This window comes from Photinus pyralis, unplaced genomic scaffold (genome assembly GCF_008802855.1).
Source record: "Photinus pyralis isolate 1611_PpyrPB1 unplaced genomic scaffold, Ppyr1.3 Ppyr1.4_LG1, whole genome shotgun sequence".
In the NCBI taxonomy this organism is placed as follows: domain Eukaryota; kingdom Metazoa; phylum Arthropoda; class Insecta; order Coleoptera; family Lampyridae; genus Photinus; species Photinus pyralis.
The window spans coordinates 59,429,548-59,452,292 of record NW_022170249.1 but is presented as its reverse complement, the minus strand read 5'-3'; the positions used below and the strand labels follow the sequence as shown (position 1 = coordinate 59,452,292).

The 22,745-nt window shown below is 37.1% G+C and overlaps 2 protein-coding genes across 4 annotated transcripts; both read left to right on the top strand.

Annotated features, from left to right (window-relative positions):
• Window positions 1-1,593: 1,593 nt before the first annotated feature.
• Window positions 1,594-6,312, top strand: LOC116182561 (protein tamozhennic). Of its 3 annotated transcripts, XM_031503108.1 has the most exons (6): window positions 1,595-1,872; window positions 1,926-2,100; window positions 2,147-2,346; window positions 2,394-2,573; window positions 3,986-4,154; window positions 4,443-6,312. In XM_031503108.1, the coding sequence occupies exons 2-6, from the start codon at window positions 1,950-1,952 to the stop codon at window positions 5,330-5,332; spliced, it is 1,590 nt and encodes a 529-aa protein (XP_031358968.1). In that variant the 5' UTR covers window positions 1,595-1,872; window positions 1,926-1,949; the 3' UTR covers window positions 5,333-6,312. The 3 variants fall into 3 exon arrangements, with proteins under 3 accessions (XP_031358962.1, XP_031358968.1, XP_031358956.1); XM_031503102.1 differs by having other exon boundaries at window positions 1,594-1,872; window positions 1,933-2,100; window positions 3,986-6,312; XM_031503096.1 differs by having other exon boundaries at window positions 3,986-6,312.
• Window positions 6,313-13,466: 7,154 nt separating this feature from the next.
• LOC116164276 lies at window positions 13,467-19,909 on the top strand. The gene is made up of 3 exons (XM_031478423.1): window positions 13,467-13,586; window positions 13,857-18,020; window positions 18,051-19,909. Exons 1-3 carry the CDS (start codon window positions 13,467-13,469, stop codon window positions 19,041-19,043), a joined length of 5,277 nt encoding a protein of 1,758 aa, XP_031334283.1. The 3' UTR covers window positions 19,044-19,909.
• Window positions 19,910-22,745: the final 2,836 nt, after the last annotated feature.

Genomic DNA, 22,745 nt, shown 5'->3' with positions numbered 1-22,745 from the left:
TTGGTTTGAGAAGAAATAGAATTAGGTATACTTCCTTCGTCTTTTTCTAGAATTATTGAAAGGGACCAATTTTACCATGCTGTTTTTGTGCTCACTACAAATTCGAGGCGTCCCTTTCAAGAGCTCGTTTTAGAAATTTTATAACCGTATTGACAAATAATATGTTGTTTGATTATTTCAACGAAGCTAAGGTCAAAAATCCGAAAAATGTCATTTTCGAAAATGCGCTGGCGTTTATTTATTTTCAAAGATAAAAAATGTTTTTTAATTAAAAAAAATGCGCTAATAAAAGTCGTTTGAGACCAAATGGCGGTTATAAATCCCTAAAGGACCTATAAAGTTCCCTATCTCTATTTTTTTTTAAATATCACACTTTCTATAAGTAAGTACTAATTAATTAAGTAGTGATTTGACAAGGAAAACTATATATAAAAATGAACCCCTGTATTACCCTTAGTCCCGCAATAACTTTAGAACGACCTGCGGTTCTTAAGGAAAGAAAAAGTCAGAAAATTGGAAAATTGCAGAAAACTTAACGTCTATTTAAAGAGATTTCAGGAGTAATGGAAAGTCAAGACATGGTTTTACATCCAAAGGTTTGACTAATAAACGTTTTGCTTGCAGTTACGGATAAGCAGTACCTACATGAAGGAACAGTTCCTATGTTTTAATAAACATGCAAATTGTTTTCTTGTAAGTGCAGGTAGAAAGCGAGATTTGTGGGACCATTGCACCACATACCTATACGCAGTGCGATGTAACAACTATTGAAAAAAAACCTCCACTATACTGTACAACTACAAGAAATATGATAATGCATAAGTAGAAGTACACTGTACAAGTACTAAGTACTTCGGTTTTTTTGTATTTTGCATGACTTTAAAGAAAAAGTAAATTTTAATTTATCTTGGTGGTATATTTATGTGTGACTGACCTTTTAGAAAATAGATCGAGTATCAATAAAGGCAATAAATATTAATACCAACGTAAACTACAATAGGTATTTGTACATTGCGCAAACTTATTCTTTAAAATATTACTCAAGTCTTTAACGATGTGATGTGGGTACTGGCCTAATGTCGATCACTTCAAGAAACAACCAGCTCTCCGCCTGCAGACGCGTTGGTCCTTGCCAGCTCGACCTCGCAATACGCTCCACCAGCCCTAGAAGACCCCCGCATCCGCGCTCACTCCGACGACAGCGCTCGCTGTGTGCACGGTTACTATTTTGTACATATTGTAACTATATTTCATAAAACGCATCATTTATTTAGCGTCGCCCGTTAAACTTCCCAATACTGGACTTACATTTCAGCTTCAGCAATTATAGTAGGTATTTTTTCTCGCATATTTTTAGTGGTGTCTTTTTTTATACTGGTCTTAATCCGGACCTGCGCTTTTTTAATTTTGTAATGTGAAGGAAAGGATGGAATGGGGATTTTTATTGAATGCAAATAATTATAAAATTTTGAACTGTGAGGATAAGATAACAAAATTCCAATGGAAACTTGCAACTTACAACTTTTGTAACCAACACCTGTGCGAGTCCTGCCCTGCTCTGTCAACCTGACATTTGTTTTCCTTTATGTTTTGATTTTTGTCTTTGACATTTTTATCTTTTAATTATTCATAAATTGAACATTTTTGAAAACGAATTCACGTTTCACCAAACCTGTGAATTGAATATGAATTTTGTACAAATAAACACAAGGATTTTAAACTGTAAAACGATTCAAGTATCTCTTGATTGTGTTTAAAACTTTATTTTCTTATTTAAAATGTTCCTGTAATGCAATTATTTTGGCACAAAGTTTAAATTTAACTTCCTGATATGTGTTAAGTACAAAATTAGTTTTGGCAAACTATCGAATGGTATTTTTAGTGCGTGTTATATATCTAGTGCATTCTAAATATGCTTATTTGAGGTTAAAGAAGAGCTGACTTAATTGATGCGGTACTCTGAAATCTTCGACATGGACAGCTATAATTATGGGCACGACCGACTACGAGAACTCTGGCAACAAATTGGAAGTTTACACCTGAGCTATCTAGAAATGGAAGAGAGCCCAAACAAGTTGAAGCAGCGCAATGTTCTCGAAGGTGGGCTACGAGTTGCTTAAGGTATATTGAATTAAAGCTCTTGTAGGTATTATACACGAGTATCTTTGCTTGGCGCCACACAACCAGAAGTTTATGTTTCGGGAAACTGCAGACGTTCTCCATCGATCAGCAAGCACGAAGAAGGACTTTAGTGGATATAAAGCGACTTTAGGATGGAACGCAATTGCTATGTACGCTGCTAATCTTGTTACTCAACCTTGGAGGAACGAATATAAACAGATAAAGGTTTAGTCGGATGACTCGTTTACAATGTAATCGAGCAATATTTTTAGTTATATTCCGGATTTTATAAGCACCAAATAGATTCTAATCTTGTGGGTGCCGAAGTTTTATTTGAAGTGATGGGTTATAAACATGATGGGGATGGTATATTGGCATTTGAAGGGCCGATTTGTCCAGATCGAGTGATATCTATTTCTCAAGATTGTTTAATTGCTTATGTTGAGTGTCAGGTAGGCATATTGTGTCAAGCAGAAGACTTTAGTAGATATGAACTGTATGGGGTGTCACAAATTCGTGGGTGACCATTGGGGACTGTAACTGTAAGAAATACGACATTTGTTAATCGTCATGTTCACCCTAGATTATTATACCGATGATTGTGCACAGTCAAGGTACCAGGGTATCTATGCAAATGCATGTTTAAAATGGGATAAGGCATTATTTGCCAGAATTCACTCAGTAAACAAATGGGCAAAGGTTGACCTTATGTGGGATCTTAAGAGTATTGAATCATATAATTACATTCCATAGATATAGCCTACAGCAGGGTCTGCATATAACCGTGATTTATGTGTCAATGTAACGGATGTGACAAATTTTAATTCTCCATCCTACGTCAGGTTAATCTTCCTATATCCTAATTAAATTGGGCGCAAGTCTTATGTAATTACATGAAATATCTGCTGGCTGTCAGTCAGTGATTCCCTTCTGGCCTTTTGAGAAAGGGTAAAGGGATAAATAATAACCCAATAATATGTATTAAATTATGAAATAACTTATTTTTTGAGGTACTAAAGCTAATCAATACATTTTACATTTTTAGTGCACTTTTGCGCTCTTGATGTCTGTCTGTCTGAGTCACAAAGGCTCCGGAACTACACCACTTACAGACTTGGTATTTGTGTCATTTGATCAGAAATTAAAAATTATTTCATCGTTTGTTTTCTCATTAAGGGATGAAATGTCCATGAGGTCTTTTAAAAACGAAAAAACAAATTTGAAAGTGTACCCTTCGCCTCTTGTTCACAAGCGGCTTAACGAATTTTTTTAAATTCCCTTTAATGTTAATTTTGAAGTTTCGGACATTTTTGCTTTGCCAATAGTTTGTGGTGTGGTAGAAAATGGACCTGCATCAGTTGCTACCCTCTAATATGAAAAAAAGCAGTTGTTCAAAAAGCTAATCAACTCCTAGGTTAACTCCAATTTTTGGAAGTTTTTTCGGTTTTAGATTAATTGGCTGCAACCTTAGACCATATAGTACATGGACTGCTATTAGCCCTATGCTTTCAATACAAAATGGGTGGTCAAGGATAGAGGGCACTGTAGTCGTGGGTATGTGAATTTCAGGGTAAACTAAAGTCGTATGAACACCACTCGGATCGTGTAAAGAGTAGCTTTTATGGTAACAGCGTAGTACGGGAAGCTTTCAATACTCTTGATTATCTCCTATACGTCCACAAATAAGAATAGGTTTGCCTTTTTTGCCATATCTAGGCGATTAATTAATTGACGTTTGTTAATTTATAGGTTGACAGCCTCAAATCGTGTCTCATAGGACAATACACATTCTTTAAAAATGAAAATTCACTATTATATGATATTATTGATGTTTATCGTTTTAATAGTATTAATTTCTGTGCAGATTCTGAAAGCCATATGGGAAGAAGTGTCACATAATTTCAAGCCGACATGGTTAGACATACTGGAATTTCGTGAGACCCACTTATGTAGCCTAAAGCAATCAATTCAAGCTTTAAATTATCGTTTACACGAACGTCAATTTCATCAGCACACTAGAAGTTACTCCCAAGGTACCGATTCATTTACAGCTGGTCCTAGGTATACAAATAATACTCATTCTTCATCAACACTCTCTACGAATCACTCATTTCCACCCTTGCATACTCACTCATCTATTGCTTCCATACCTTTAGCTCCCCAATGTATATATGGAACCAATGGGTATTATCCTAATAACTTTTCAACTTACGCACCAGTAGTGTCTCAGCATTTTCCATACCATGTGCCTTTCACATACACTCAGTCCTTAGTGAAACCAATGCACCATCCTGCTAATTGTTTTCCTAATGGTTATACAGTTCCACCACCACCCCCACCCTACGCTTGCCAAACGATACCAACTGGCCAGCTGATAGAAGTTGATACACCAACTCCCCACCATTATGATACGGTGGATAGTCCCAATAGCTCACCGCACAGAGCCAATGAATCATATAAAATAAAGAACGATAAATGTATAGGTGAAAAGGAAGAATCCAATTCAGATACGATGGCTAGTTGGGATTATGTGTATCGAAATCTAGAAAGTCAAGGTTATTCAAAGGATTTAGGTGAAAGAGGAGACTTACTTAGCCCGTCATTAGAAGCTAGAAAGGAAAAGGTATCACCCACCAAGGACGCTAGAAAAGGTAGATTGAGCGGTTTGGAAAACTCGGTTAGTACTATAAATTTAAGTGACAAGCAAAAGGTTACCGACATACAACCGAAGTATTCGAAAGAACGAATTCGACACAATTCCGATGTAAGTAAATCGAACGATATGGAAAACAAACACTGTGACGCGGAAGTCCTCCACAAAAAGCATATTGTCAAACAAGCACAAAACGGAGTAGTGAAATCCAATACCTTATCAGTACGGGATAAACCTACTATTAATTCAGTATTAAGCAGCAAAACGTTAGATCTGCGTAAACAAAAAACTCCCCGAAGCAATGAGAAATTAAAATCAAAGGAAAATATGATGGACGATGATGAACCTTGGAAAAGGTGGCAGTGCAGTACATGTACTTTTCTCAATCATTCCTCGAGCGAAATTTGTGAAATGTGCTTTAAGAGTAAAACTAAAGTACAAGACATCATGGCGATTGGTGGATCGCAGTGTCCAAAATGTACCCTTGTCAATCCCAAAGACAATAAAATATGCGATGCGTGTAGGGAAAGTTTAGAAAATTCACCGACTTACATATAACTTTCTTTTATCTTTCACCATTCCGTTTTTAGTGTATTTTTAATTCTACAAATTGTCTTTTTACATTATGTTCGGTGAACAACGTGATTTTTTTAAGTATTTTCATTTTTATTTTGCATATTTTAACATATTTGCTGCTACTCCTACATTATTCACATTGACTTGTTCCACTCTTCTTGTAGAGACTGATTTTTGTTTTGTTCTTTATTAAATTGTTTTTCTTGTGACACCTGAAGAGTTCATTCAGAGAAGAGAATTAGCAAACGTGTTAAAAATATGTTCATTTCATATGCATGGCACTGCTTTTATTATATTATTTCTTTGATCATTTATCGTGTATGTAAGTATCTGTACATAAAAATTTTGTGATGTATAAATTGTGAAGCTAGTTGTAATGCTTACAATGCAGAACTGACAAACTTACTTTAACTGTTTATGTTAATTTCTAATGTAAATATATGTAAAAATCGACAATTTTTATTTCATGCATTTGATGCTGTTTTAGGCACTGCTCTTAGGATATACCGTTATGCAAAGTAAAATGTTTATGTCTTGTTTATGCTAATACAGGGTGTTGGAGGTCTAAACATAGATTTTTAGATTATTATTGTTGTAATCAAAACATAACTTTTGCTTAAAAAGTTTTGAAAACTGACAATATTGTTTTTATTACTCCTTAATGCTAAGGAATGGTTGAATATAACAATCCCAGAGTCTAACGCACACAAATGTAAATTATGGTTTAAATATTTAAAACATGCGATAAATTTCAATTTAAAATATGGGTTTGCTAAATGAGTACAAATAAGTATGTACATCAAAAACTACTGATCAGAATTGCTTTATTTACAATATACTTAGATATAAATTGCTTCTTAAATGCCTGTATAGTGTTATGTCTTGAAATATTTATTGCATATGTAATGCTTGATGTATAGTATTATTAATGTTAAATTAATAAAAAGAACTTTACAACCCTCTGTAAACTGTATTTATTGTTTTAACAATAACTTGTTCTGTTGTTATAATGCATCAATAGTGTATCATCGTTGAGTGAAGGATCTTCACTCAACGGTATCATGATTTATATAAATATATTATTTCATGCGTTCACTTAATATGCAGAACAACTCTTTATAAATTTGCTGTTGTCTATAGCCATTTCTTTCACTTCACGCCAAGTTTTCCCGTTTTTATTAAAGTAGTTAGAGCGCTTTCGGGTGAAGTCAAGCGATGTATTCGGCCTACCTATTACTTACTTAAAAGTAGCAAAATAAATGTTTTTAAGAACTAAACCTAATGAAAAATACGGTATGAAGTAGTATTTTGTACCTCAGCACAATGCAAACGTCATAAATGATTTTTAAAAAGGTACCTATTACAGTAATCAACTTGACTAGTCTCCCTAAAAATGTGCATTTTATTTTATGGCTCTAGTAAACTACAATTAGTTACTTACAATAATTTGAATGTTGTTCAACAACCTTTACCACTGCATTTCAAAGCTTCGGAAATGATATACTAGACCTGATGGAAAGTCACCAGATTTAAACGCGAAATGCATAGCGCGCCACTAGAGCAGTCGCCGCGCCGGTGGTAAATATCTTCCTTATTTCATCATGAACATGTACTTTTCCGTGCATATTTAGATTTGTCGCAAAATTTCGCTTCGAATGAGACCCATCTCATTTAAGTCTTGATACAAAAACCTTCGCTAGCTTAGAAAAACCGAGTCTGTCCATAAGAGCCCATGTAAAAATACTCTTTTTACTGTCAAATATCTCAGAAACGGCACATAGGAACTCGTTTTTATTTTGACCATTGGAAAGTGCGTCTCTCAGGAATAAATGACTAGATTTTCATCAACATCTTGTTACTTTTACCTAGGCGCTCTCAATTACCTACTTCATCTCGGGTTTACTTTGGACTGCCTCTGCTTTTATTTTATTATTTGGATCATTAGGGAAAAAAATTGTATTCATCGACCGTGTGCGTGCGGGGTATTATGTCCAATCAAGCTTTTCTTTCTTTCAGGGATTTTGTTTTACTTGTTTCATGCGTTTCAGAATCAATTAATTGTGTGTTTGAGTCCTTTGTGCGACCCAGATAGAGTCTTCATGTCAGATTTTTCTATTCGTGCCCAAGATTTATTTCAGATGTTAAACAAAAGTTGTTTAATAAATTCTTTGGAATTTTCCGATGTTAATCGAGGCCACCGAGACGTCTCGGGTAAAATACTGTGCAACTGAATTTACGGTAAAACCAGAAGTATTTTGCATGGAACAAGTTCATTAACTAATCTGTACGCGCAACTTTTCAGAAATATATTCGTTGGTCACCTTGTATTTGTATTTATATTCTAAATTTGATACGTGCAACTCAGTGGAAAATCAGAAAATTATTCTTTAACATAAAAATGCACGCTGACAATACAACAATGTAACAAAATTATCTCTGCGGCCACTCTCAAAATGAGAGTAAACAGTGTCTGCTCAACAACGGTCACAAATAATGCAACGGGCGTCTATTATTTATAGTAGATGATCGATAGGGTTAAGGATCAGTACGTAGGCCCAGTATTTTTTTTTTCGACTGTCTCGTTTTAGTACTGTCTGGTATATTATTTCCCCGTGTAGGGGCGGGAAAGAATACCCCTACCGCAGAGACACTGCGAGTCGTAAGAGGCGACTATAATCGGTAGGACGGCGACATTAAAAAAAAGGTTTCTATCAGCAAGCCCAAAGCGTGGAAAGTACGTTGTATTTCCACTAGTGCTTACATTACTCTTAAAAGAAGTGATGCCAGGAGACAATCTTTTCATCAATGCTTACAAAAAAATGGGCACTTTTTGCAAATTTATTTGTAAAAAGGTAGCTGTTTATCTCACTTTTGTAGGTTGGCTGGCAGTAAATGCGGAGTAGAAGGACGCTTGTGGAAAGACGAGGAGTACGGAATTTTGTTTTTTGTCCTAGGGGCGAAATGAACGAAGTTGCAAGGCGCTCGTCTTCAAGGGGTAGTCGACTTTGGGTGCCCAACAGTTTCTTAGGCCTCGAAGCGCGGCCTCTCTTTCTCGTGTCGCCAGGACGCCAGCAGAAGCTCGAGCTATGACGAGACGTACCCAAAAATGGAGTATTATTTTGTGGGAGCTTTTTAGCGAAATCCACCAGAATGCGAATTGCGGGTGAACGGGACGTCGGAACTGGGTACCGACAAAGGAAATGTGGTAGCCCCAACAAGATCTTACTGATGGTTGGAGTCAAAATTTCAAACCCGAATTGCAGGTGAGCGGGACTTCGGACGTGGGTACCGGCAAAGGAATATGGTAACCCCCGACGAGATGTTCCTGATGGTGAAGTCAAAACTTCAAACGGGAATTGCGGGTGCACGGGACGTCGGAAGCGAGTACCGACCATAGACTTGTGTACCGACACACAAAATGTGGTAGCCTTCGACAAGATCTAATTGATTGTTGAGTCAAAACTGGCTAATAGAATACTGATCTGCCACACAAAAATGGGTTGAAGTCCCTTCGATCTCACACGAGGACATTTTTTATTTTCTCATCTTGAGTTCACAGACTTGTGCCGATAGTAATTTGTTTATTTTGTTATACATATCTACCACCTCGTCTACCACACAACAGGTCCAAGACAGAGATAAGCTCACAGCATTTTTGAATAAATAGTCGTAGGTAGTGTACGTACTAGTTTTATGTTTAATGCAATTTTTTTAGGATATGACCACACAAATGAAGAAAATTTTAATTGATCCCACCATCTATTACTTCAACTGCTCATCAATTACTACCAGATCCTTAATAGAGCGTGGTGGATTAAAAATGAAACACTTAGTTTTAGAGTAGTTCTGGTAATGCGATAGTTAAAACTACCCACGTGTACTAGTTTACAAAATAAAAAATTACAAAAATCCAACAATTGGGTATTACTGGACTTATAAAAATCTAAAGAGAACGAGAAAATCTCTTGGCTATTCGCTGAAGTTGACAGTTTTGCTGTTAAAACGTGTACCGCTTATTAAAATGTGACTTTTCGTACCAACGTGCTACGAGACTAACCATTTAGTTACACTATAGGGGTTGAATATCCATGTTCGTACTAAATTGATTTCCTACTACTATTACAAAATTTATTTCTACCCAAATTATTGAATTGACGGCTGGTTCTCAAACAAACTCTAATAATGCCCTTACCATTGAACAATAAATCATATTTATTATTCAATGCCCTTACCTTAAGTACGTTTGACCCTTTCTTTTAAATCTGAAAATCAAAACTTGGCGCTCTGGTATAAATAAATACAAATTCAATTTGAAATGATTGAATGAATATACTTATTGACAAAAATCAAAGTCGATTCAATTCCACTTTTTCTTACATTCTTTATATAGGTACTTACATCTGTCTTATTCACAAGTATACCTACCTTTAATTTTAATTTAATAAAAATACATCTTACGTCTAACAAAGTTGAACTAGGTCAAAGGAGTATTTTCATTTCAATTAATTAAAATAGAAATTCCAAAAGTAAGTATGAAAATAACCAAAATTCCTTCTCGATGACCCCACGCATAGTTATTAAAAACGACGCAAGTTTCCGTCTTTCGGCAGATTTATAAAAGAGCGATTCCATGAATTTTCATTACTTTCAATAAAAGTTCAATTTCGTTTGTTAAAAAATCCGATCGTTACAAGTAAAAAAATTCCCTTGTTTACTAATCAAAACTCCACTTTAACTATTATCATAGTGCTATATTATTTATTCAACAGAAAGGTCCGGTTGTAATTGTGTAAATTAATGCGATATTTCTCAATACAAATTTGCAAGCGTACTCGTACGTGTATGCGATTTTACACATTTGGACTATAACCGCATGGCCTAATAAGCGTAGGCCATGCCATGCCCCAAAGCTTTTCTCCAAGGAAAACTGAAAAGGACAATTCCATCCTTTAATTCTTACCTAAAATTTGAATCTTAACAGAAATGTATCGTTACAAGACATCCCTAAAATAGTTTGCATAATAGAGAAAGTGAAAAGCCTTAGATCCTTTCGTACTCGTATATGGAACCGTATTTTTTTTTAGATTTGGCCTCATAGTTTCAAAGATATTCTAGACTGCAGCTACAAAAATATCCTTTTCATTCATAATGAGGAATATCTTAAACGCTGCCAATAGTAGATTATCACAAGGCAATAAGCTATTATCCTCGAGGAATATTGACGAATCGAGCTGCGTCGGCGGTGAGAAGTACAATTCCGAAAGAATAATAGCCAGTATTAATATATACTCTACTTTATCTACGACTAACTTAATAACTTGAGATTTTTTCCATTTTAATACAAACAACAGTTTGACATTTATACTTTTGCATTTGTGAGTTTTGTGTGCATGGATGATATTTAATTTGAGAAATTTTGTGATTTGAGTGCAAGAGGGCTATTAATCCCTGGTCATTATTCCCTAACGGAATTGAAATGAAGCTTCGAAAAATAGTAAATACCGGTATTATTTATTAGTCCTTTATTTCTGATTATTAAATGAACGGATTCATTTCATTACCATTACCATTACCATAACTCATTTCCTCCAGAAAAGGATATCCAGGCGTATTTGAACTCTGACTAAAAAGTGATGATATACACTTAAAACCTGTAGGTAGGTGATAATTCAACACTCTGATTTACATGAATCAATAAGGATGTTATAAGGCGCTAAGGGTAATTTTTAGGTAGGTACCTACTGCAGATAATTTGGTTTTGTGACAGTAGGTATACCAGATACCTACAATATCTCTCGGTCTATTCTCAAATTAATTAGCTAAAGTTTCATTTATATTTTACTGCACAGTCGATTCATCTTTGTTTGTATAATGGTTAGTAGGTATTATACTCTCATTTGCTGAATTTGATTTCAGTACCGAAATGTTGGGTGTTGCGAACTTTCGAACATCATTTTCAATTAGAGTTTATATGGGAAAGAATTTACGTTGGCAGGTTGTGTTTGGCCATTAATTCAGAAAGTTGTATCCTATCTACAATAATTTAATAATTTGCATTGAATAATATTTAAAATTCACGTTTTAAGTAATTTCAGGAAAATTCATTACCAGATCATATGTACAAATGTATTTAAAATTTTATTTGTTCCTATAGTTAGTCCGCTAGTACGTAATCTCTTTCATGTTTTTATGGAAAATGCATGACATATTCTACTTAACTGTATTAAAAAAATACATTGGGGCGTTTTTCCGTAACGACATTTGCCGATATACATAACCTCGATCAAAAATGTTTACTGTTCCTGTGCATCTTCGAGGTCACTTTCTTCTGCCAAAACATGGTTTTAAAGGATTTGATTTCTTACAGAAATTGTAAATCTAGTGCGGATTTTTCCAAAGTGTTCGATTCTATAGATCATGCAATAATCTATGTACAGCGGTCAGCGATTAACATGTAGAAGCAGACATAGGAATTTCCTATGTCTACTTTCAAATGTTAAAAAGTCTTCTGAAAGACGCCTAATTTTATGCAACCAAAATAACTTCTTCAAACAAATAAAGATCTGACTTGTACATTGTTGCTTTAGCTTCACAGAAAATAAACTTCTTAAGCTCCTTTAACTGTTATCGGCATTCGGCACTATACCAATTGGAAATATCCATTTTTTCTTTAGTTGAATACATCGCACACGAACGAAAATTAGAATACGAAAGACAAAGCGATAGTATTCAAATTAATTAATATGACAGGCAGATCTTCATTTGTTGTAGGTAGTTATGTTGGTTGCATAAAGTTAGGCGTCCTTTAGAAGACTTTTTATCATGTAAAAGTAGACATAGGAAATTCGTATAGGGCATCCCTATGTACTCAACATGAATCATGCGAGAATTTGACCGGAAAATGGGAAGATTCACGATTATATATAACACAGAAAGATCTAAATGTGTTAATGACGTTCTGACTAAATAAACGGTTGAAATATGATGAAAGAGAAACATAGTCCATGGCTACTTAGACTAAAAACTCGTGAAAACAGAATCTTTATAATTAATTTTTTTTGCGTACAAGAAGAGGTAGAATAATCGTTTCACATGATTTAGATACAGAATTTATATCTCTATAAATTTTATTTGAAGTGGGTAAAATAATTAGGAAACGTTTGCGCAAAGAAAAAGTAATTTCTCATATTAAACGCCTATGTTCCACTTTTCGATTTACACCCTGTACAAAAATACTGCGGAATTTTCCGAAGGAATAACGTAACGCGGCTGCTATTTACGAATATGCACTCTGGACACACTGCTAGTTCATTTAAAAAACTTAGAATCATTTACGCAACTGAAAATTTATTTGCTTAACCCCGTTAGGCATTCCATATTTTAATAAAGCTGGCGGTTTTCCTTACTTAATAGGCCATTCTATACTATTCTTTGAAAAAAAATTAATTAAGCGCAAGTCACATAAAATAACATTATTACTTCGTATACCATTTTATCTTCTAACGCCGCAAAATGTTTGCGGAGGAAATGAAAAGTGAGATCGCCATTAATAAACCCGTTAAACAGTTTCATTTTGGCAGTTCCGGAACAAGTCCTCCCTTTGCAGCGTTAGGGGGATAAAACGTTTTTTAAAACCCACTTTGACACCCCTCCCGCATGTGTTTTTGACAAAAGTTTTATTTGAGCAGGATTGTAAAACAAACAAAATGTGTAATAAAATTAAGTTTATATAGTCTATATAGATATAGAGAAATGATGGAGAAAGAAAGAAGAGGGAAAATATAGGGGAAAAAGTGAAAGATAGGATCAAGGATGGGATGAGAAGCTCGATGAGAAGTCTAGTAAAAGAGCTATGGAAAGAAGGGGGTTTACTCGAAGAATGAAAGCAAGGGGTAATTATGCCGATTGTCGAGTCCGATCCTGGAAACCAGAGGAGGTCGTTATTGCGCAGAAGCAAGAATGAGTGACGTCGATATATTTTAAGCTTTGCATCACTTTGACTTTGACATGCATTTGTAGTAGTCGCAATTTATGTTCTTGTATATTTTCACGTTTGGTTTGCAATTAAACATTTTTACTACAGTCCACAATTTTATTATGAGAGCTACGTCGATTCATGGTCCAACGACCCGGATGTGATTGCAAGCCGACAATCGATAATATTGAAAGATGGAATAGCAACGATATAGGTCACGTTCGAAAAGCTTACCAACCACGTGCTAACAAGAGGAACAAGGTCAGTGTCCTTACCATTGTTTTATTTACGCACCTTATTTGTTATTCCATTTAAAACGCTTTATTTCTGTCGTATGAGTGTCGCTTATGGTATCATTATACATTATATTTAATCGTTCGTTGTCATTGTGCAAATCTCTTGGGAAATTGTGAATTTAGCGCGATTGCACAGTCAAGTATTGTTGGTGGGCATTAGGCATCATTCTGGCAATAATCGTACGTTCATTGAATTTGTATTTATACCAATATTGTATAACGCATTCGTATAAAGGCCAGTTTAAAGGTATCGAAATTAAAACGCGATAGTGTAGTACGTAGGGTGAACGAATTTGCCGTTTGGCTTAACGATAATGAGAATGTTTCAGCCTTCGAAATCAAGTCCAGGTTAGATAAAATAGACCCTTTGTACGACGAATTTTATGAGGTTCATTTACACATCGAATCATTAGATAGAAACGATTATTCAGAATTAAAACGCGATTTTGAGACGAATTATTTCGCTGCCGTTGCTTCAGCCAGGGAACGCATGGCGGTTATCGCGTCTTCCGGTGACGCATCGGTGAGCAATGCTTCATCGACGGAAAATAAGACAAGTTTAGTCAAAGAAAACGTACGCCTTCCTGTAATTCAGTTGCCCACTTTCGATGGTAAATACGAGGATTGGTATCATTTCAAGGAAACCTTTGTTGCACTAATAGAATCAAATAGCGCCATTTCCCAGATACAAAAATATTATTACTTAAATACATGTTTAAAGGGGCCTGCAGCAGAGGTACTTAAATCTTTGGAAATTTCACAGCGAAATTATCCTATCGCGTGGAAGTTACTGGAAGAACGGTTTGAAAACGAAAAACTCGTTGTTAACCATCATGTTCAAGCGTTATTTGACATGCCCTCGCTAATAAAGGACAATTTTTCATCTTTGCGTAGGCTTATCGATGATTTCAATAAGCATATCGGTGCATTACAACAATTGAAACAACCCGTTAGTACTTGGGACACTATACTTATATACATGGTGGTCAATAAACTGGACACAAATTTGCGTAAGGCCTGGGAGGATTCCTTGGAATCAAATGACCTTCCAAAATTATCTGATTTAATGCAGTTTCTAGTTAACAAGTGTCGCGTATTAGAGACCATACAAGGGAGCAAAGGGGATAAATTTGCAGAGAAAACTGATAAGGGAGTTAGGAGTAAGGTTGTAATGAACGTTGCTTCCGACCGATCTGAAGCAAGAAATGATTGTCTAATATGCAATGACAGCCATTTCATTTATAAGTGTCCTGAGCTCGTGAAGTTGACAGTGGAAAATAGAATAAATAAGATTCGGGAATTGCGTTTATGTTTGAATTGTTTAAAGAGGGGTCATGCGGCAAGGTTTTGTAAGGCGTCTAGGTGCAGAATCTGCAAGCGTGCACATAATAGCGTGCTACATCTCCATCGTGCTAGTACAGAGACGGATGTCATTCAAGATTCCTCCACTGCTGGTAACGATATTGAAGAAAGGCTAAATGCGCATTGTAACACACGCAACGCCCACGTTTTCCTAACTACTGCTATAGTTAAGGTACGAAACTCTCAAGGAAAAAATATTCCACTAAGGGCTTTGCTTGATTCGGGGTCAGATAGTAACTTCATTGGTAAAGGTGTTTATCGAATGTTAGGATTAAAGCAACAAAGAACAAACGTGTCGGTGTCTGGAATAGGTCATGTGGTCAGTAATATTCACAACCAAGCCCAAGTAACGATTGGTTCTATGTACAATGACTTTAGTAGAACATTAAAATTTTTGATTATTAATGAAATTACAGCCACCATACCGTCGGTACGATTTGACAAAATTAATTTCCAAATTCCGGCCGATATTAACTTGGCAGATGTGGATTTTAATGTGCCGGGAAGGGTGGACATATTAATCGGAGCGGAAGTATTTTATGACATATTATTATCGCGTAAACTCGAGTTGGGGAAAAATAAACCTATCTTAAGAGAATCTCAATTGGGTTGGCTCGTTACGGGAAAAATTACGCACGAGGATTTCGTTCAAAAGCGTAATTGCAATACTTGTGTTCGAGACGTGAAGCTACTAGGTCAGTTGCAAAAATTCTGGGAGGTTGAGAATTTCGAAATACCTCGCGAATACGCAAGCGAGAACGAAGAGTGTGAAGTCAACTTTATTAACACTTCGAGTAGGGACGTCGACGGTAGGTTCATCGTGCAGCTCCCCCTTAAGGGGTGCGAGTTGGGAGAGAGTGGGGCAACAGCCTTAAAAAGATTCTTAAGCCTAGAAAGGCGATTGGCTAGAGATGTCGTGTTGAAAAACAATTATTCGGATTTTATGACGGAATATCACAATTTAGGCCATATGGAATTGGTCAAATCGATTGACCACCGAAGCGATATTGATGAAGGGGAATTAATTTATTACATTCCACACCACGCGATCGTGAAAGAAGGCAGTAGCACTACAAAATTGCGCGTAGTTTTTGATGCTAGTGCTCAAACGACAAACGGAAAATCATTAAATGACATATTGAGGGTGGGTCCGGTGATTCAAAATGATTTACTTTCAATAATGATGCGATTTAGGAAACACAACGTAGTGTTAGTAGGCGACATTGAGAAAATGTACCGTCAGGTATGGGTACAAAGGGATTTTCAAAACCTGCAAAGAATAATATGGCGAGACGAGGATAAATTAAATTTGTACAGACTCAAAACTGTCACTTATGGTACTGCGCCTGCCTCATTCTTGTCCACGAGATGTCTAAGACAGCTAGCGAATGAAAACAAAATTAAGTACGAGCACGCGTGTCGCGTAATTACCGATGATTTTTATATTGATGATCTGATTACTGGTGGACAGGACGTGGCGGAGGTTGTTGCCCTTAGACTACAAATAACGAGTATATTACGGCAGGGAGGTTTCAATTTAAGAAAATTTGGTTCCAATGAGATTTCGGTATTGGAATCGATACAGGGCGTAGGCGATAAGCACGTAATTAAGGATGATAAGGATACTAAAACTTTAGGGATTATTTGGGAGTCTAAAGCAGACATCATAAAATTTGAAATCGACAACGAGGAATTAGACACCTTAACCAAACGAAACATTTTGCGCGCGATATCCAAAATTTTTGACCCCCTAGGACTCGTGTCGCCTGTAGTAATATCTGCGAAAATTTTGATACAAGGTCTTTGGGCGTTACAGTTAGGTTGGGACGAGGAGATATCGGAGAACGTTGGTGAAATTTGGACGAAGTTCTGGGGTGAATTGCAAAAGGTAAGAGCGTTGAAAATACCTCGTCACGTTGTCTTAGAAAGATTTGATTATGTTGAGTTACATGGATTTTGTGACGCCTCTGAGAAGGCGTACGGTTGTGCGGTTTACGTCAGATCGGTGTACGGTAGTGAAGTCAGGGTTGCGTTATTATGTGCAAAATCCAGAGTCGCGCCAACTAAAAGAATCACGTTGCCGCGTTTGGAGCTTTGCGGAGCTGTGTTGTTGGTTCAATTGGTTGAGACCGTAAAAAAGAACATTAAGCTTGCATTCGCAAGAGAACATTATTGGACCGATTCGAACATAGTACTATGCTGGGTAAATAAGCCTGCGAATTCGTGGAAAACGTTTGTATCCAATCGCGTTGGGAAAATTCAGGAGCTTACTGAGGCCAGTCAATGGTCACATGTAAGCGGTATACTTAACCCCGCGGATTTGGTTACACGGGGTGTTTCTGTCGAGACTTTGCAGCAAAATCGTTGGTTTGAAGGCCCTGAGTTTTTGGAATCCATCGAAATAACGTACTCTTCTAAAGTAAAAAATGAAACTTCTGAAACATTGGAGATGCGATCGTCAAGCACAGTGTTCACCGCGGTTGTAAACATAAGCTATGAGTTATTCGAAAGATTTTCAACTCTCACTAAACTAATTCGTGTGCTAGCATGGTGTAGGCGGTTTTTCAAAAATTGTGCCAAGATTAAAACGAAAGGAGTATTAACCTGTAGAGAGTTGGCCGAGGCGGGGCTAGTAGTTGTAAAGGCAGTACAGGGAGAAGCCTTTCAGGCTGAATTAAAAAACATGAAAGTGGGTAATGCGAGTGCGGCAGGCAGATTGTTAAAATTAAACCCATTTCTAGATGACAATAATGTAATTCGTGTGGGGGGAAGGTTGAAGAATTCTCAATTGTCGTACAATAGCAAACATCCCATCGTACTACCAAAAAATCATAAATATGTCGAATTATTAATAAAGCAGGAGCATGCGAGACTCTTGCACGCGGGTGCTCAAGCAGTCCTGGCAACTATACGAACGCGGTACTGGATTCTAGGCGGTCGAGATGTTGTCAGAAGAGTATTGAGGAAGTGTATCATTTGTTTTCGTACTAAACCGTTAAATTATAGTCCTCTTATGGGAGATTTGCCAGCCATGAGGTCTAACGCCGTAAGGCCATTTTATACTTCCTCTGTTGATTACGGAGGCCCATTTCTAATTAATGATAGTAAATTACGGAATAGAAAATTCATAAAATGTTACTTATGTGTTTTCGTTTGCGGAGTCAGCAAGGCTGTACATCTAGAGCTTGCCACAGACCTGACTGCCTCCACTTTTTTGCTAGTATTGAAACGATTTATAGCCAGAAGGGGCATTCCCAAAGAATTGTACTCGGACAACGGAACAAATTTTGTCGGAGCTTATAATCAATTAAAGAATATAAGGCACGAGTTGGCTTTATTAACAAAAAATGAAGAATTGCAAAATTTTATCACAAAAAATAATATCGAATGGCACTTCATGCCTGCCAATTCGCCGCATATGGGTGGCTTGCATGAAGCAGCGGTAAAATCGGCAAAATGTCTCTTATACAAATTAATTAATAATGTTCATTTTACATATGAGGACTTTTATACACTCTTATGTCAGATAGAAGGCGTATTAAATTCTCGTCCTCTTACCACTATGAGTACCGATCCCAATGATTATTCCGTTTTGACCCCTGGCCATTTTTTAATTGGCGAGGCGCTGGTGACAATACCCGAAAAGGAGGTGACACAACGAGCATTCAATTCGTTGAAGAGTTATGAAAAGATCTGTCGCATCCGGCAACAATTTTGGGAGCGTTGGAATCTAGAATACCTCACTAGTCTGCAGGAAAGGTCGAAATGGCGTTCAAGCAAGGGGGTCCAACCCAAGGTCGGCGACCCAGTGTTGTTAATGGAGGAGCATCGCCCCCCACAAATGTGGACCCTAGGCAGAATCACACACCTACACCCTGGCTCAGATGGGATCGTGCGGGTGGTCAGCGTTAAAACACCGAATTCGGAAGTCACAAGAGCAGTTCGTAAGGTCTGTCCTCTGCCTCTAGATGTTGAACAGCCGTTCCAAGGGGGGGAGGATGTCGAGTCCGATCCTGGAAACCAGAGGAGGTCGTTATTGCGCAGAAGCAAGAATGAGTGACGTCGATATATTTTAAGTTTTGCATGACTTTGACATGCATTTTTGTAGTAGTCGCAATTTATGTTCTTGTATATTTTCACGTTTGGTTTGCAATTAAACATTTTACTACAGTCCACAATTTTATTATGAGAGCTATGTCGAATCACCGATCTTCAAAAGAGGGAACAAAGATTGTGTGGAAAATTATAGGGGAATTACTATAATGACTACGGCGTATAGAATTTATGCAATGATACTGAACCAAAGACTAGAAAGAGAAATTAAAGAGAAGAGGATGTTGGCGGAAACACAAACGGGTTTCAGAAAAGGGAAGGAAGCGAACAACTGCATATTATATGTACCTACACAGAATAAGAAAAATAGCGGAAAGGTATTCGCGTTTTTCATGGATTTAAAGGCAGCGTTCGACACAGTGGAAAGGGAAAAAGTATGGAAGATGAGAAAATAGGCAAGAAAGTAAAGGACAGAATGAAGGAACTATATGGAGAGACGAGGTTGAGGGCAAGAATAGAAGGGAAGGAGTGTTTTGGAAATGTAAAGGGATGTGCACTTAGCCCAACCTGATTTAACCTCTATTGAAAAGCCATGGAACAGATATAAATGGGGATTAGGGGTAAAAGGAAGGACACCAATTTGTTCCTACAAATCAAATCGAAATAAAATTTTAGCAGACAATCTCTACCTCATAAATTTTGATTACTATTCTTAGTGATGTGAAATGTTAAATTTTTATAATATATGTACCGTTATAATTACAATTTGTTGTAATAACACCTAATGTTCCTATTACTTCTATTCTATTACAACGAGGCAAAGCCGAGTTGGACAACACGTCGTTTCGTAACGAATTATATATACAAGATTTTTTGTGAAAGAGGAGAATTTGATAATTTTATAATTTTATTAGTATTTTTAAACATTTTGAAAAGTTGGCAGGCAATCTGTTTCTAAGGCATTGTTTATGCATTATTTAATGTCAAGTGTGACGTTGACGTTGAACCAGGTTGAACGTAGCGTCTTGCCGTCTTTCCCGCAAAGTTTTGCGAAAAAATTACTTCAAATGAGTGATATTGACGAGTCTTTGGATATTGAACAAGCTGCTGAAGCTGCGCTATCCACGTTAGTACCCGAAAAATCGAAAAATTTATACGAAAATACGACAACTTTGAAATCTGGGCCAAAGAAAAACATACTGAGAACTTTACAGAAAAGGTACTACTAGCCTTTTTTTCTCAAGGTATCCAACTTTGTGGAGCAAATATTCGATGCTCCGCACCATGATTTATCTGAACAAAAACGTAGATACTAGCAAATTTACAAAGCATTCAGTTCAAAATTTTACATAATTGTACATTTAATATTTATAATTAATAGATATTTTCATAGATTTTAATGTTATTTCGCGCATTTCCGCTCCTGAGTGTTTTTTTTCGCTCCCGAGCGTTTTTTCCGCTCAAGAGCACTTTTCCCGTAACGTAGTGGTTTTTAACGTGGTCGCGATAAACCGCTCGAGGAGGAGTGCTCGGAACTCGCAAGCGGTTTTGCTTTGCAAAACAACTCGATGCTCGCGAGCATTTTTGAGAAAATTAGAGCGCTCGTCGCTCGAGCGGTATTTTAGAACGCTCGACCCAGCTCTGTGCAGAAACCACACAAATACAATTTACTGAACAAAAAAATACAAGTAACGCAACATAAACCACAGTGACAGATTTACCCTGTAAAGTTACACGTTCTAGCTCAAGTAAACGACACAAAACGACCTCTACCTAGTAACACTCCACATTATTTATCAAAGTCCCTTCGTATTCAACCCAAACGCAAAGGCAAACTAATATTTACATAATAAATTATACAAATTAATTAAATTGGTATGTACGTAGGTAATGTTTACATAACCTAAATTAAAAAAAAATGAGACTTCAGATCTAACTTGACAAGACGAACTAGGTATAGATAGATCCTAAATCGTTAATTGATTTAAATTCATGCGATTTAAGTTAACAAAGTTAGATCTGAGTCCTAAGAAGCAATAATCTCCATAATAATAATAATGAATAATGAATTTAAAAAATTATCAAAGTCCTCGTTTGAGATCGAAGGGACTTCAGCGCATTTTTGTGTGGCAGATCAGTATTCTATTAGCCAATATTGACTCCACCATCAATAAGATCTTGCCGAAAGCTACCACGTTCACTTTGTCGGTACCATTTTCTCACTTACCGTGCACTCGCAATTCGCGTTTGAAGTTTTGACTCCACCATCAGTAAGATCTCGTCGGGGGTTACCACATTCCCTTTGTCGATACACAGTTCCGACGTCCCGTTCATTCGTAATTCACATTTTGGTAGATTTCGCTAAAATCCCGGCATAAAATCGTATTCAACTTTTGGGTACTTCACATAGCTCGACCTTCTATTAGTGACACGAGAAAGAGAAACCGCGATTCGCGCTGTAAGAAACTTTTGGGCGCCCAAAGTCGACTACCCCTCGAAGCGCGCCGCGCAAAAGGTGGTTTATTTCGCCCCTAGGAAAAAAAAATAAAATTCCGCCACGCAGGAGTTGTGCGCGTTGACAAGATCTTCCCGACGACACCAATTTGAAAACAATCGGAGAAAAACTGTAGAAGAAGATAGATAAATACTGAAAAATCTCCAGGTTAGTATAATACGCTCGGGGATGGCGTCCAGATGTCGTCGACTCCAAATCTTGTAGCCCCATCCCTAACGTTCTTAATTACACGGCCCCGATAGTTACATGTACACTCCTTGTCTTTTTACAAGCGTTTTTCTACGGGCGCGCATTTACTGCCAGCCAGCCAGCCAGCCAGCCAGCCAGCCAGCCAGCCAAAGTGAGATTAAAAGCTACTTTTTACAAAAAAAATTTTTTGCAAAAATGCGCTAAAAATGAATCCTAGGTTGATTAAGCATAACAAACAAAAACTGCAATAATTATTTAACTCCGGACTATAGAATGAATGTCAGATGTCTTAATTCTTGCATGGAAGTCACGTTCATCTTCACCGATATATTGTCAAATTTGAAATTGCCAGCGTTTAATCTTACTTTGGCCGGCCGACTAGCTAGCAGCAAATGCGGGCCCGTAGAAGAACGCTTGAGCAAGACAAGGAGTGTACATGTACCTACCGCGGCCGTGTAATTAACAACTTTAAGGGGTCGGCAACATCTGAGCGTTTACCAACGGGGTGATTTTTTTGTATCTTTTTCTACAGTTTTGGCCCGATTTTGTTCAAATTGGTGTCGTCGGAAAGATCTTAACGCGCACAACTCGTGCGTGACGGAATTTTATTTTTCCCAGGGGCGCAATTAACCACCTTTTGCAAGGCGTTCGTCTTCGAGAGGTAGTGGACTTCGGGCGACCAAAAGGTATTTTCCGCTGCGATTTTTTAAAAGTTAGAATCGTGGTCTCTCTTTCTCGTGTCTCTGATAGGCTCGAGCTATAAGTGCCCCAAAAATTGAGTACTACTTTGTGGAGGGTTTTTAGCGAAATCCCCCAAAATGCCAGTTACGGGTGAACGGAACGTCGGAAGCGGGTACCGTCAAAGGGAATGTGGTAGCCTTGGACAAGATTATTGATGATGGAGTCAAAACTGGCTAATAAAATACTGATCTGCCACACAAAAATGCGCTGGAGTCCTTTCGATCTCACACGGGGATTTTGAGAATTTTATATCATTTCTACGTT

What these genes read in the sequence shown, in the direction of transcription:
- LOC116182561 (XM_031503102.1), top strand. Translation starts at nt 1,950, where the DNA reads ATGCGGTACTCTGAAATCTTCGACATGGACAGCTATAATTATGGGCAC. An exon ending in GCAGCGCAATGTTCTCGAAG is followed by an intron (nt 2,101 to 2,146) that starts GTGGGCTACGAG and finishes AAGCTCTTGTAG; the next exon opens with GTATTATACACGAGTATCTT. An exon ending in ACGAATATAAACAGATAAAG is followed by an intron (nt 2,347 to 2,393) that starts GTTTAGTCGGAT and finishes CAATATTTTTAG; the next exon opens with TTATATTCCGGATTTTATAA.
- LOC116164276 (XM_031478423.1), top strand. Translation starts at nt 13,467, where the DNA reads ATGGTCCAACGACCCGGATGTGATTGCAAGCCGACAATCGATAATATT. An exon ending in GTGCTAACAAGAGGAACAAG is followed by an intron (nt 13,587 to 13,856) that starts GTCAGTGTCCTT and finishes ATTCGTATAAAG; the next exon opens with GCCAGTTTAAAGGTATCGAA. An exon ending in GAGATTTGCCAGCCATGAGG is followed by an intron (nt 18,021 to 18,050) that starts TCTAACGCCGTA and finishes TTTTATACTTCC; the next exon opens with TCTGTTGATTACGGAGGCCC.